The sequence below is a fragment of the Gymnodraco acuticeps genome, unplaced genomic scaffold (assembly GCF_902827175.1).
Source record: "Gymnodraco acuticeps unplaced genomic scaffold, fGymAcu1.1, whole genome shotgun sequence".
In the NCBI taxonomy this organism is placed as follows: domain Eukaryota; kingdom Metazoa; phylum Chordata; class Actinopteri; order Perciformes; family Bathydraconidae; genus Gymnodraco; species Gymnodraco acuticeps.
The window spans coordinates 298,164-313,263 of record NW_022991818.1 but is presented as its reverse complement, the minus strand read 5'-3'; the positions used below and the strand labels follow the sequence as shown (position 1 = coordinate 313,263).

Below are 15,100 nucleotides of genomic sequence, written 5' to 3'. Positions count from 1 at the left end.
CGCACGCACACGCACAAACACACACACACACACACACACACACACACACCACACACACACACACGCACACACACACACACACGCACACACACCCACACTGAATACATGAGTCACAACCACAACTCCCACATCAATAACAGTTGAATCAAGATGGCGGCCGAGGGCGAGTACGAGTCGATCCTATGCGTAAAACCCGATGTCAACGTTTATCGCATCCCGCCGCGAGCCTCAAACCGCGCATACAGGTACAGAGGAACCTGCCGGTGGTTAACGGCGCTGTGGAATGTGCTTTAACGGGGTTTGGTGTCGCTCGGTGCCGGTGCGGGTATTTCACTTTCACTGCTCGATGCCAGAACATGCTTCATATCACGTAGAGGGGGCTTTATGTTGTGACTGTGGAAGGCAGAAATGAAATGGGTCGCCTGTTGTAAATATATATATGAATCGTTGGCCGGTTCTGTGTGTCGCTTTGTTGTCAATAGCGGCTGAGCTGTCAGAGTTGTGACGGGGGGGGGGGGGGGTTGTCATTCTGCCGGGTCGATACGGGCCATTTGACAGGACTGTCCCGCTCTTGTGTGTCAGCTTGGACGTCCTCTCTCCACAGTGACGCTATTGAACTGAAACAAAACGGTTTTCACTGTCTTCTGTGTGGATAGTCTTTGATTGAGGTTGGGAATACAGAGTTAGACTTTATGTTTGACAGTGAGTAAACATTGTCTGAGTGTGCTGCATGCAGGGAATGATAACATTTTGAGTGACCGTCAATGTCCAAACCACTATTAATGTATTATGAAATGTAGTTTAAAATGGAGGCTTAAGGATCACAACACGATTGTATGAATGATATAAAATAAAGAAAAAAGGTAAACAAAATATGTTTTGAGCTTTTTTTTTGCTGCTTTTTTGTGTAGACTACTGTATACATTGACTTGTTCTCTAAAGATTCTTACAGTTAAATACTGAATACTTTTACGCTTTCATATCTGTAGGCATTTGTAAAATTAAACAAATCTTTCTTCATCCACAACCCTATTATATGTGTATAATGCCTTTTGACACACGTACGACAGAATCACAGATTATGAGTATTGTCAAATGTGTTCAATCCGTTAAAAAGACCCAACTTAATCTTTGTAAAACAGATAGTTGTTAGTTTTATATATAAATATTTTCCTCTTAATATTCAATTGTGTATGCGTAACATTACAGTCTAACACCATGCTTGTCCACAGGGCAGCTGACTGGAAGCTGGATTCTCCAGACTGGTCTGGTAGAATGAGGATCACAGCCAAGGGCCAAATGGCGATTGTCAAACTGGAGGACAAAGTTTCAGGTATGATCCTAATATCATACTCCCGTACAGTATGTAAGACTTAATTACGTTACAGCATCACATCTCAAACTGTACGTTAACATTTTTAGAATCCCTGTGATATTTGCTACAGCCAGGGGCGTAATTTCCACTAGGGACAGGGGGGACATGTCCCTAGGCCTGTCACGATAATTAATTTTGTTGGACGATACATTTTCCCGGAAATTATTGCGATAATATTGCCGGCACCGTTGTAAGACCATTTTAGACCACTGATATAATGATAATATATAATAATAATTCAAGTACATCTTTCAAACAGAACTTTTGTATTCAACATTGCAAATGCAATTTGAAATAATATTCAAATATATAAATGATATATAAACATTAATTAAACAATTATAAAAAATGTATTAAATCACACACAATCAAAACAATAAATTAAATAGACTCAGGCTGGAAAACAGAGCTCTCTCTCTCTCTCTCTCTCTCTCTATCTCTCTCTCTCTCTCTCTCTCTCTCTCTCTCTCTCTCTCTCTCTCTCTCTCTCTCTCTCTCTCTCTCTCTCTCTCTCTCTCTCTCTCTCTCTATCTATATGTATTTATATATGTATTTATATATATATGTATTTATATATATATATATAAATAAATTAGGGCTGTCAGTCGATTAAAATATTTAATCGCGATAAATCGCATGATTGTCCATAGTTAATCGCGATTAATCGCAAATTAATCGCACATTTTTTATCTGTTCTAAATGTACCTTAGAGGAATATTTTTCAAGTTTGTAATACTCTTATCAACATATGAGTGGACAAATAATCTTTTCTATGTGTGTTTATTATCATTTGATGAATATTAAACACAACAACCTCTGAACATTACAAATATTCGCCTCAATTCAACCTGGGGCCTGTACTACGAAGCTGGTTCAACCTAACCTGGATATGTTTGAGTTAGCCGGTTGGCCTAATCCAAAACATACGCGCTTTCGCTAAACTGTACTACGACGCTGGTTATCAAGTGGATCGCTCAAGCCAGCCGTGTCCTATCTAGTTAGGTGCGCGTTCACATGAAAGGGGTGGTATTTGGAGCATTCGACCAATCACAAACATGGAGAAGCGTACTGACAGCGCAGCGTCATACTTCCTGAATGAAAAGTTAACTTTAATACTAGTCAAAAATGAAGAAATTAAACTTTGAACATCCATGACTTAAACACTTTATCCAGGATAAAAGCCACATAGCTGTGTGGCACAAATAAAGTTTGAATGCGTACATTAACAGGTTTATGATATCACTGCCCCGTCTAAAACACGATCTGACTTTAATTACATTTGTCTCGAGTGTTTCGTCAACTTAATGTGCTGCTTAAAATAATACTTCTGCATACAGTATGTGACACTGTGAGTGTTGCACGGCCAGATACGGCTCAGCTGACTCAGATAAGAAAATATATGATACATTATGAAGTGATATGCCGCGGACTGTACTTAATATTACTTTGATCCGGTTACTTATGTTGTGGCAGATATTTAAGTAAGCTTTCTTAACGCTAATGTTATAATAGTCAGATTGCTCTGAAGATGGGAGGTGATATTCTATTAATGTTCATTGTTCACGTTCACAAAGTCGGTGATTTTTGCCGGCCGTCTTTCCTGCGACTGCAGCTTTTCTGTATTTCCTTTCTCCTGTAATATGACTTGATCGCTTTAAACTCCGCACACTGAGCTCTGATTGGTCAGCAGGCAGTGCTTTCACTGAGTTGAGCTCTTAGCCTGCAACCTAACCTGCTCCCGACCAGGTTAGCCGCTAAGCATAAGTTACCATGGAGATCTAGCCTGCTAAAAAGAGAACCAGCTTCGTAGGACCGGAAAGCCGGAGTTGTCCCTGAATTTAGCCGGCTAAGCGAAAATCCTGCTTCGTAGTATACCCCCCAGGAAAGCCCTTATCTTATCCCAAAGCCTGTTGTCTGGCTTAACCAAATATAACAGGGAGAAAGCAGCTTCTTCCATACTTAAGATGTTTAGGAAGTCCTCCAGCCATATTAAATTGAAGCAGTTGGGCTTTCTGAATTTCCAGTTCATAAGAACGAGGCGTTTAGTTCAAAGGCATGCTAGGGCTATGAGTTTACTTGCACATTTTGATTTTATGCCATTGATCGGGATCTCAGCGAGTGTATCTCCAACTACGTCACAAAGAGATTTTACAGCCGGACAGGGCCAAAGACAATGTAAAAGGATACCCACTTCCGCACAACCATGCCAGCATAGGCCCGAGAGTGTTTGATCCATCTTTTTGAGTCTACCTAGCCTCCTTTGTACATATTTCCCCCTGGAACCTCTCATACAATAATACAATACAGTATGTGTGTGTGTGTGTGTGTGTGTGTGTGTGTGTGTGTGTGTGTGTGTGTGTGTGTGTGTGTGTGTGTGTGTGTGTGTGGTGTGTGTGTGTGTGTGTGTGTGTGTGTGTGTGTGTGTGTGTGTGTGTGTGTGTGTGGTGGTGTGTGTGTGTGTGTGTGTGTGTGTGTGTGTGTGTGTGTGTGTGTGTGTGTGTGTGTGTGTGTGGAGAGAGAGAGACACTGTGATGGATCGTTGGAGCTATGTGCAACTCAAGGCATATGCTCGAACGGGAGCTGCCTGGACGCTGCAATCATGTTGCGCGCACTATACGTGCTTAGTGTGCTACTTTTCGTACAATGTCCCACTGTCTGGCTTCCTGCATAAAGTCAAGTGCTCGGCGAAATGTCGCTCCTCTGTTTTCATTGAAACAGCTCCTTATATCCGTTAGCGCAGCTAGCTAGCACCAGATGCTAACAACAGCAATACACGTAAGGTATGCCTCGCTCGCTCGTGCCACACAGACACACACCCTCCCGGTCCTCCCGATGGCCAGTCGGTGCCTGCCGGTGAGCGTGGAAGTGTGGTATGTCGGGTCTGCCACAAGCGGGCGGCAGGAGCGGGGCTGTCAGCATCAGCTTGTAGAATGTATTTTAAACTTGATGCTCTCTGAAACTACGGGGTGGCCGAGGACAAAAAATACACATGCGTTAATCGCGTTAAAATAATTAGTGGCGTTAAAAAAAATGTTTTATTATTAACGCGTTAACTTGACAGCCCTAAAATAAATACATATATATTAGGGGTGTAACGGTACACGTACCCGTACAGAAATTATTCGGTACGGGCCCTTCGGTTCGGTACACGTGTGTACTGAAGTGTACCGAACGAATATAACGTTAAACGTAAAAAATTGAGAACGTGAACAACTTCTTGGAAGTAATCTCAGGTGCTGCGTCGCAGCATTCAGAGTAATTTGCTCACATTGTGTTCAACGCGTCATATAGCGAGCAAGTCATTTCATTGGACGAGAGGCATACTATGAGAGCTGGTCAGAGGGATGCGTTCAAATGTAGTCAGTAATTTGAGGAACTGTCGAAATGGCGAACGCAGATAAAGTTGAGCTCGAAAATCCTCCAGCACCATTGAAGTCTCCGGTTTGGGAACATTTTGGTTTTGCAGTTACGAACAAGGATGACGGAAAGACAAAGACAGGTGGACCGAACCAAAGCTGTTTGTCGGCATTGTTCAACTAAAATTGGTTATGCGGCTGGCAATACATCAAACTTGCACACTCATTTGAAAAGGCATTACCCGAACGTGAATATCACCGGTACCAAAAGAAAAAAGACTGAAGTGCAAACCCAACTCCCACTAGCATTTAAGCCTCCACCACTCGCAAAGAGTTCAGACCGAGTCAAAGCTATTACAAACGCCAAATATCCTTATGTTGCCATGTTAGCAAAGCGCTACCAGGCACTACCATTGTTAGTGCCAGCCCTTATGCCCTTTCGGCAAGCAATGTGGACAAGTACATTTTTCTTTAAATAACATGAAAATACAATGACAAGCAAGTCATAATGTCAAACTGGCTGCTTAGGTACTAGTACAGTACAGTTCAAATACAGATTATTTCAGTTCATCCGAAAAGCTGCACCTTAATGTTTATTTTATTATATTTTGTATTTATTTGAGTGAATATTCACAGTTTAATAATAATTAAAAACCCAAAACTAATAGTTTATGTTTTGTGAGTACTAGTACAGTAAAGTTCAAATACAGATTATTTCAGTTCATCAAAATGCTGCACCTTAATGTTTATTTTATTATATTTTGTATTTATTTGAGTGAATACATTATTCACAGTTTAATAATAATTTAAAAAAAATATGTTATGTTTTGTGATAATTTTTTCTGCTGTACCGAAAACGCACCGAACCGAACCGTGACCTAAAAACCGAACCGAAATGTTTGTGAACCGTTACACCCCTAATATATATATATATATATATAAATAAATACATATATATATATGTATTTATATTTATAATATAACAAATATATAAATATGAGCACACATTGTCTCTCAAGCAAAATAAACCTCAACAGGCCATATCCAAATCTGTATAAATCAAAGATTTCGAGCAAGGAACACCAACATGTTTGCATTGTCGGGCAAATGCATCTTTGATTGTAAACTGTCGGGAAGGTGGGGGCTCTCCATTTCCAGCTGCCGTGTTTGCTACCAGCTGGAAAAACATTATGGGGGGGTTGTGTTTCAGGTGCAGTTTAAGGTTGGTCGTATTGCTAGCTTTTGTTGCTACCTTTTTTAAACAAATGCGACACATCGCCCGGCTCATCCAAGTCCGTAGGTTCGCCTCGTTGATTTGGCTTAAATCCAAAATATTCCCACACCGGAGATGGAGTTAGGTTTTACAACCAATTCCATTTAACTTCAAATTCCCCTCGAGTAAGTCACACGTTGTCTCCTGCTTGTCTCTATATTATTCATTTGGCTGCTACTAGATAGGTAACGATACCAAAAACTCACGGTACGATAATATCGCGATTAAAAAGTCCACGGTACGATATTTATCGCGATATTGAAAAATAAAGGAAAAAAATGTGAATTTTTTTTGTAGTAGGATAGTAGTATTTTAAAGTGTCAACAATATAATAATCAGACCCTGCAATAGAATAAATCAAGTTTCACTTTAGTGTTTCAAGTAACTCAACTCTAACTCACTAACTCACTCACTCAGCATCATCAAGGTTATCTTTTAGGAATATGAGCATGTCCACATTTCCAGGTAGAAGCTGGGAGGTTTGGGCGTTTACAATATCCCCTGCTGTGGAAAAAACTCTCTTGCTTGGTACTGATGTTGCTGGGACAGAGATATGCTCTGGCCATGGGTAACAGCAGTGGGTAAAACTGTGCATTGTCTCTCCACCACTTCAAAAACAATACAGTTTTTGCCAACTGAGGCTTATTGACAGGGTATATATAGGGTATATATGTATATATACATATATTGTTGGTACTTGTCAATGTCTCTAGGTATGTACTATGTACATGTAGCCCTGTAAATACAATGTCCTTTATTGTTATCTGTTGTTTTATGTTCATGTTGTAACCTACTTGCTGCCATGTTGGACAGGTCTCCCTTGAAAAAGAGATTGATGATCTCAATGGGACCATCTGGTTGAATAAAGGTTTAAAATTGTTTTATTATTATTTACCGCGATATCACGATATTCGATATACAGTGGGGCAAAAAAGTATTTAGTCAGCCACCAATTGTACAAGTTCTCCCACTTAAAAAGATGAGAGAGGCCTGTAATTTTCATCATAGGTACACTTCATATGAGAGACAGAATGGGGGGAAAGAATCCAGGAAATCACATTGTAGGATTTTTAATGAATTAATTGGTCCATTCCTCGGTAAAATAAGTATTTGGTTACCTACAAACTCCACTATGGCCAAGACCAAAGAACTGTCAAAGGACACCAGAAACAAAATTGTAGACCTGCACCAGGCTGGGAAGACTGAATCTGCAATAGGTTAAGCAGCTTGGTGTGAAGAAATCAACTGTGGGAGCAATTATTAGAAAATGGAAGACATACAAGACCACCAGTGTTGGGCAAGTTACTTTCAAAATGTAATATATTACATATTACTTATTACTCTCTTTTGAAAGTAATAAGTTACATTAAAAAATTACTGTCTCTGAAATGTAATGAGTTACACTACTTTAGTTACTTTTTTAGTTACTTTCACCAAAATAACCGCAAAAGAATGGCTAGGTATTTTAAATGCTGAAATGTAGTTTAGTGCAGCTCATTATACATCCAGTGAACCGCAATGTGGTATAGCATAACAACTGTGTAGGCCCTTAAGGCTACTAACAACTTGTATTACACGGCTTAGTTATTACACGGTTTTGCCATCACTTACTGTACGGAGGCTCAGTCACTGGTACTTTTTCATTTACAAAGCCATGTTGGATAAACTACCATCTTATATCTGCTCACTGATCTCTCTGCGAATTGAAAGTACTTATTGCCTGAGATCGCATGCTGTGGTTTTATTAAATGTGCCAAGTGCTAGGACTGTCTTAGGGAAGAAAGCTTTTAGATGTGCAGCTCCACTAACATGGAACAGTCTGCAAAAAGAATGGAAATTACCAAGCTAGTACCACTACATGTTTTTAAAGCTCGGTTGGATGCTACAAAATCAGATGCTGTTGGTACCTGTACATGTGGTTAAATATGTAAATTGTAATCCCTGTACATTTTGCTGTATGATGTCCTTTTGTTGTTCTGTTGATTATGTTTTTATGTCTTCTTGTGGAACCTACTGCTGCAGGTCTCCCTTGAAAAAGAGATAATGGATCTCAATGGGATTTTACCTGGATAAATAAAGGTTTTGAATTGAATTGAATACTCGATTCTGATTGTAAATTCTTAACATGTGACACGTTGTTAATACAGCAGTACAGACCACTGTCAAAGGACTATAATGAAGATTGCTAAGGAGGATCCAGAAAGAGAAAGGAAAAGAGGTTAAAAAACGGAGCGCTGGACGTCAGATAAATCAACAGAAGAAGGCAGACAGGAAGTGAATAATAACAGGACACGGAATGGGCTCTGTAGTTTGTTTAGTATATGTCCATGTACAGGCCCAGTTCCAGAACAAAATGACTCAGGGTGCCTCTGAGATTACAGGGGTAATAGGTAGTAGGTTTACGTGAGCAATAGTGGCCGGCAACAGCAATGAAAAATAGCATTGATGGTTCCCAATGAACAGATTATGGCCTTTGTTATGTTTTGAAACCAAGCAAGTGAGAACATTTCAAGTGAGTTAAAAGTGCAATCCTGAAATATTTCATATAGTCCAAAGTGGACTATGGCAAAGAAAAGCACAGAAGCTTCACAACTGTACTGATAAAACAAATGAGAACATATTGTAAATCAAGGCAAATATTATTTGAACCAGCTCATGGTTTGAAATGGCAAACATTGAAAAGCAAAAGTATTATTAAAACCATGTAGCCTACTAAATCATCACTTTGGTCCCATCATATATACTCTGGGAAGAGAAAATTTACTGTCCTTGAAAACTGGTATCACGTCATCATGTGAGGTTGACTTTGTGACCTGGAGAACATTTCAGCTGCAACATTAGCTTGTTGATAAACTTGGGATATGAGATAGTTTTATAGGCATTCGTGGTGAAGGCATCTGTGCTATTGTATGCATTATTTTTGACCCAACATTTCTACAGGCATGGCAGAATATGGCACTATTTTCACATGAATATTCTAGCCCTTGTCTATTTGTATACCACGAGCTGCAAAATGACCGCCTAACCCCACTGTACAGGCGGGTACTTGTTTAGATAGACCTGAGCAGGCTCTGTTTTGCCGTGGTATCCTGGCACCTGCGGGCCGCAGAGGGGCGGCGTAGTTTCGGGCAACGAAGACTGCTGCTCCGGGGGCGAGGGCGGCGAGTCAGGCGGGAGTAAGCTAGTGTCCACAACGGTCTGCAGTAGATGCAGTGTTGCTGGCGTTTAGTGATGGTTGCTTTAACCATTTTCGTATTAAATGATTATCCACAGATGTGTGTCACTGCTGTGGAAGCACTTTGGAAATGATGCACGCGCAGCGGAGCAGGTCACGCGCACCTGACACAATTTTGTTGTTAGTATTTTTCGCTCCGTTCTCTTTTTTTAATAGAGGGTGCATAACATTCAACTGCCCGGAAGATCCCGACGCGAAGCCTGAAGGGTAAACACACCAGGTTTACTAATCTACCCGCACAATTTGTCTGGTGTCGGAATGTCTCGCTGTGTTAGTATATTGTTAAAAAACAAAACACCATTTAATTTCGGGTTAAAATGTGTTGTAACTGCGTTACTGAGAATTGTAACGGGTAATATATTACCCACATTTCATTAGTAATGCGTTACATTACTTCGTTACAGCAAAAAGTAATATATTACTGTAACTCCATTACTTTTGTAACGCGTTACACCCAACACTGAAGACCACTGATAATCTCCCTCGATCTGGGGCTCCACGCAAAAAAAATGATCACAAGAACGGTGAGCAAAAATCCCAGAACCACACGGGGGACCTAGTCAATGACCTGCAGAGAGCTGGGACCAAAGTAACAAAGGCTACCATCAGTAACACATTACGCCGCCAGGGACTCAAATCCTGCAGTGCCAGACGTGTCCCCCTGCTTAAGCCAGTACATGTCCAGGCCCGTCTGAAGTTTGCTAGAGAGCATTTAGATGATCCAGAAGAGGATTGGGAGAATGTCATATGGTCAGATGAAACCAAAATAGAACTTTTTGGTAAAAACTCAACTAGACGTGTTTGGAGGAGAAAGAATGCTGAGTTGCATCCAAAGAACACCATACCTACTGTGAAACATGGGGGCGGAAACATCATGCTTTGGGGCTGTTTTTCTGCAAAGGGACCAGGACGACTGATCCATGTAAAGGAAAGAATGAATGGGGCCATGTATCGTGAGATTTTGAGTGGCAACCTCCTTCCATCAGCAAGGGCATTGAAGATGAAACGTGGCTGGGTCTTTCAGCATGACAATGATCCCAAACACACCGCCCGGGCAACAAAGGAGTGGCTTCGTAAGAAGCATTTCAAGGTCCTGGAGTGGCCTAGCCAGTCTCCAGATCTCAACCCCATAGAAAATCTTTGGAGGGAGTTGAAAGTCCGTGTTGCCCAGCGACAGTCCCAAAACATCACTGCTCTAGAGGAGATCTGCATGGAGGAATGGGCCAAAATACCAGCAACAGTGTGTGAAAACCTTGTGAAGACTTACAGAAAACGTTTGACCTCTGTCATTGCCAACAAAGGGTATATAACAAAGTATTGAGATTAACTTTTGTTATTGACCAAATACTTATTTTCCACCATAATTTGCAAATAAATTCTTTAAAAATCAGACAATGTGATTTTCTGGATTTTTTTTTCTTCTCATTTTGTCTCTCATAGTTGAAGTGTACCTAGGATGAAAATTACAGGCCTCTCTCATCTTTTTAAGTGGGAGAACTTGCACAATTGGTGGCTGACTAAATACTTTTTTGCCCCACTGTATGTGTTCCTCTGGTCCAGGTGTGAGAGGGCAGTGTGGATGGTGAGGGCTGTGGACCTGTTTGCTCTAGGCAAACTGCAGGGGGTCCAGAGAGTCAGGGAGAGAGGAGGTGATGAATGTTTTGACTAACTGCTCAAAGCACTTTATGATGGAGTTGAGTGCTACTGGGCGGTAGTCGTTGGGGCTGGTGATGTTGGACTTTTTGGTAACATAAGATAAAGAGAGGAGGGAGTTAGGAGTTTATCAAATAAACAAGTTTAAATTATTTGTTATTGTTTGTGATCATATTTTAAGGATTTCTTTGATTATTGAAATATATACAGTTCTGTTTCATGAGTGTTGACAACTGTATCCATAATGCCTTAATTTCCCCTTAAAGCGCCACAGATTGATGCATTTAACTTCAACATTTAAAGAAAACATTTATGGGGGAGCATGCCCCCGGACCCCCCTATTTGTTGTGAGGTCCACCCCGAATAAAATAGGTTGACATGGATTGGATACTCGATAAGTTTGCACTCTCATTATATACACTACACATTTTTGCTTGGATTTCTTTTACACCATATTTGTAGAAAGGCAGGGAATGGGATTCAAATCGAGAACGTTTTTCGTTCGTTTGTGTGTCCCCCCCACTTCTCAAACCAAAGTTACACCCTTGGCTACAGCTCTTATTCAACCAGGCTAAACAATTCAGAAATCACTTACTAATTTGTATGCTTATTCTGTCTTTCCCCCAAATGTCCTGCAGGGGAGCTGTTTGCCCAGGCACCAATTACTGATTACCCCGGTGTTTCAGTGGAAACGGTCAGCGACTCCAGCCGATATTTTGTTCTGCGCATACAGGATGACAGCGGTGAGGATGTGCATTTTATAAAAAAATACCCTTTTTAAGAATGTAGAATTGAAGAACGTTATATTGACTCTTTTTCAGGTGAGTATCTGTAATATCACTTCCTGTCCACAGGGCGCAGTGCTTTCATAGGAGTTGGCTTTGAGGACCGAGGGGACGCTTTTGATTTCAACGTGTCTTTGCAGGACCATTTCAAGTAAGCAGTGACTGGGTGGTTTGAGTCTGGTTAAAAGCAAGTACATTCACAGTAATCAATACATATACGACTGAACATCAGACATGCAGACGACCATTAGTTTTCCTTCTAAATAATTAACAACTTGTTTTACATGTCCTGCTGTCCTACAACCCTCTGCAGCACAAGCAGTCCAGGCCAAAACAAAATGATGTCTCTGAGATATACAGTACTGCACTGTATACTGTACTGTCTGTGGGTTTTTTGGGAAACTGCTGAGATGCGTTGTTTGTTTGTGTATATGTGCTGATTGTTTGTATCTTTGTGTCTCTGCCACCCTGCAGATGGGTGAAACAGGAGAATGAAATCAGTAAAAATGCCCATCTAGTGGATTCAGGACCAAAACTGGACTTGGGCTTTAAAGAGGGGCAGACCATCACACTCAACATAGGAGTAAGAACATCAATATATCCATCTTTTATTATATATTTTCAAAATAAAATGACTGTTGGCAGGTGTAGAAAGTTATGGTCACTATTTCAATTTAGTTGCCTATTTTTTATTAAGCAGCCCATAATAATCCAAAAGTTAAAGTATTTAAGTTTCACTTAATGTAAATAAACTGGTGGTTGAAAGCGTTAACATTCCTATAAATCATTTTCGTTCTTTGTCTTTAGCAAGGTAGAAAGAAGGATAAGCCCCGCCCCCTAAGCTCTGGTGGATTTGGACTCCTCCCACCACCACCTGGAGGAAAGATAGTCCCGCCTCCTCTGTCAGGCCCATCCAATCACAACATCGTGCCCCAGACAGGAGACACGGCGACAGGTAGATGGCACATTCAATCAAACTAAAGCTACACATAAATATTATCACTTTATATGAATTATTATCTGTGACGATCACCAACACGTGTATTTAATTAGGGCAAATAGAGCAACTTCTTCACAGTGTGTTGGAAATGGTGTTGTTTTTTTAATTAATTATGTTTGTGCAGCTTTAACATACAGGAGTGACCTCATTTCTTAATCACTATGTGAATGAGTCATACTCTTAGAGCTTCAGGACGCAGGAAAATAAGAAGAAATGTGTGTCAAGTGTGTAAGCAGCCTTTAATAAGCTCTGTGTTTCTGTGTGTCTCCGTCAGCCTGCTTGTTGGAGCTGGACAGCAGTAACTCTAACACAGTGGTCCAGTCAAACGCTAGTTCTGATCTCTGGGGAGATTTCTCTGCTCCTGCAAGGTAGAAAACGTATTTTTGTGGGCATAACATTTCAACCATATGACCCAGGGAAGTCTTTACAAAGTGGTTTGTTCCTTTCAACCCCAAAGGCATGAGTGATGTTTGGCCTGGTTCAGTCACAGTTTCAATATCATCTATTAATATCACAGCATAGGTCATTTCACCTTCATCACAGTGATGGTTAACACCACTTTACAATAATTGTTCCTAAAATTCTATTAATAATTGGTTTTAAAATATTCGTACTTTATCACGTTTGATTTAAATCTATTTGTGTCTCATGAAACTAAATTGTTTTGCAAATGAAAGCTTTAAGGTGCCTGAAAACTATAATTACAATACTTACACACATATTTGAATGTTAACAGGTGCTGATTTCACTCGGCACAATACAAAGCACTTTATAAGTCACATACATTTGTACTTTAGAATATACAACAGCTCTGTACAGGCCAGACAAGTTCTTCCATAACAAAGAGTTACTGTATATACAGGGTAATGTAAAACCACTGAAATTGTCCTTTAATAAGTAATATGCCATTATCTGAATAAAACTAACATCAGTGTATGTGTTCCCAGCTCTGTTCCACCTTCATCACGACCAGAGAATGCCGGAAACTGGATGCAGTTTTGAGTCGTCACGTCGGTTGTGATTTCCATCCCATCTGTCGCTTCCTGTGCATCACACTGAGAGTCACTCCCCGCACTGATCCCAAAGCAGAGACGCAAAACTCCACAGAGCTGTAGAAACAACGTAAATAATCTTTCAAATATTATTCACAGGAAATGAAGCATTAACATGTTTAAAGCCATTACATAATGAGCCATTTTCCCCAAAAATATTGAAGGGCTATGTGTGGCGTCCTGAGTAGCAGGTGTTCCTCTTTTCTGTGTCTGCATCGCCTCCCCAGCAGATGGCTCTCTGAGCAGAGCTTTATCTTGGATCTGGAATGTTTTGTCACTGCAAAGGCTTCCTCTGAAGAGAGGCTTTCTGAAACCTGCTGTGAATACTGTACAAAAAGATGCAAAGCTCAGTTTAAGTGCAAGCTACTTTAACAGTGTCTTTGTTGTTCTAAAATTGGCCATTTGATCTTTGTGTATTATCATTTCCAAATGAAATTAGAAGTCTATAGAGAGAACAGTTTAAGGGCCATTCCTCCCCCCCAAGTTTGCAATAGCTCTTCATTAGGATTTTTGGAACAGGGAATACAGTATATTATTCATTCCGATCCTCACACTGAATTGTGATTCAGTGTGGTTTTGATAAGTCTCAGAATATCTGTATTTCAAACAACTAAGTCTAATATGTGGTTTCTTTACACAATGCTAATGCTAGTTAATTTTGGGTGCAACTGAAAACATGGTTAGCTTTGTGGCATAGGAAAATGAGGATTTCCAATAAATGCAGATGCAACCCTCTGCTTAAATCAGCTTTATTATGCCTTCTGCCAGTATTTATCGCCACAGGATCTAGGAAATATCACTATTTACTGTGTCAGTAAAATGTCTGTGCCTGCTGAAAGTGGGATAACATACTAATATCAGATATAGAAAACACACAGGATAGATTCACATTCCTGTCTATGGTTTATGTTAACAATGTGAAATCATTGTTGTGCTTACTACTGGTTGGCTTATTTTGTTGCAAATAAGTAACCAAGTCCAGACATGTATTATTACTTTATTTTTGCTTCATTTAAAATGAATGTATGTATAAGCTAAGAATGGAACATATTTTGCAGATTTAGCAATTTGCTGCAAATAGATGGCAGTAAATTAAAACTACTAAAATACTTAGAAGCCTTCTTAACCACAATGTATTTGTTCCCCTCATCCCAATTAATGAGTCAATTTACAAAATCCACTTGAATTGAATAAAGGAGGCAGAGCAGGAAACTATGACTAGTTATCAGAAATTCCTATTTAGACTTAAAGATTCCCTTGGGCCCATTTCTGAAGTCTTAAAGATATTTGATGGGATAATTGTTGAGTAAATCTCATCTTCACTATTTGCATTTCCCCTTTTCAACAACTACCACTCTTCAAAAAAAAAAA

The 15,100-nt window shown here is 40.1% G+C and overlaps 1 protein-coding gene across 1 annotated transcript; it reads left to right on the top strand.

Moving 5' to 3' along the window:
* The first annotated feature begins 103 nt into the window (after window positions 1-103).
* On the top strand, window positions 104-15,100 carry necap1 (NECAP endocytosis associated 1). The gene is made up of 8 exons (XM_034199684.1): window positions 104-245; window positions 1,233-1,333; window positions 11,531-11,635; window positions 11,747-11,828; window positions 12,152-12,260; window positions 12,485-12,632; window positions 12,952-13,045; window positions 13,625-15,100. The coding sequence occupies exons 1-8, from the start codon at window positions 151-153 to the stop codon at window positions 13,677-13,679; spliced, it is 789 nt and encodes a 262-aa protein (XP_034055575.1). The 5' UTR covers window positions 104-150; the 3' UTR covers window positions 13,680-15,100.

What these genes read in the sequence shown, in the direction of transcription:
- necap1 (XM_034199684.1), top strand. Translation starts at nt 151, where the DNA reads ATGGCGGCCGAGGGCGAGTACGAGTCGATCCTATGCGTAAAACCCGAT. An exon ending in GCGCATACAGGATGACAGCG is followed by an intron (nt 11,636 to 11,746) that starts GTGAGGATGTGC and finishes TCCTGTCCACAG; the next exon opens with GGCGCAGTGCTTTCATAGGA. An exon ending in GATTTCTCTGCTCCTGCAAG is followed by an intron (nt 13,046 to 13,624) that starts GTAGAAAACGTA and finishes ATGTGTTCCCAG; the next exon opens with CTCTGTTCCACCTTCATCAC.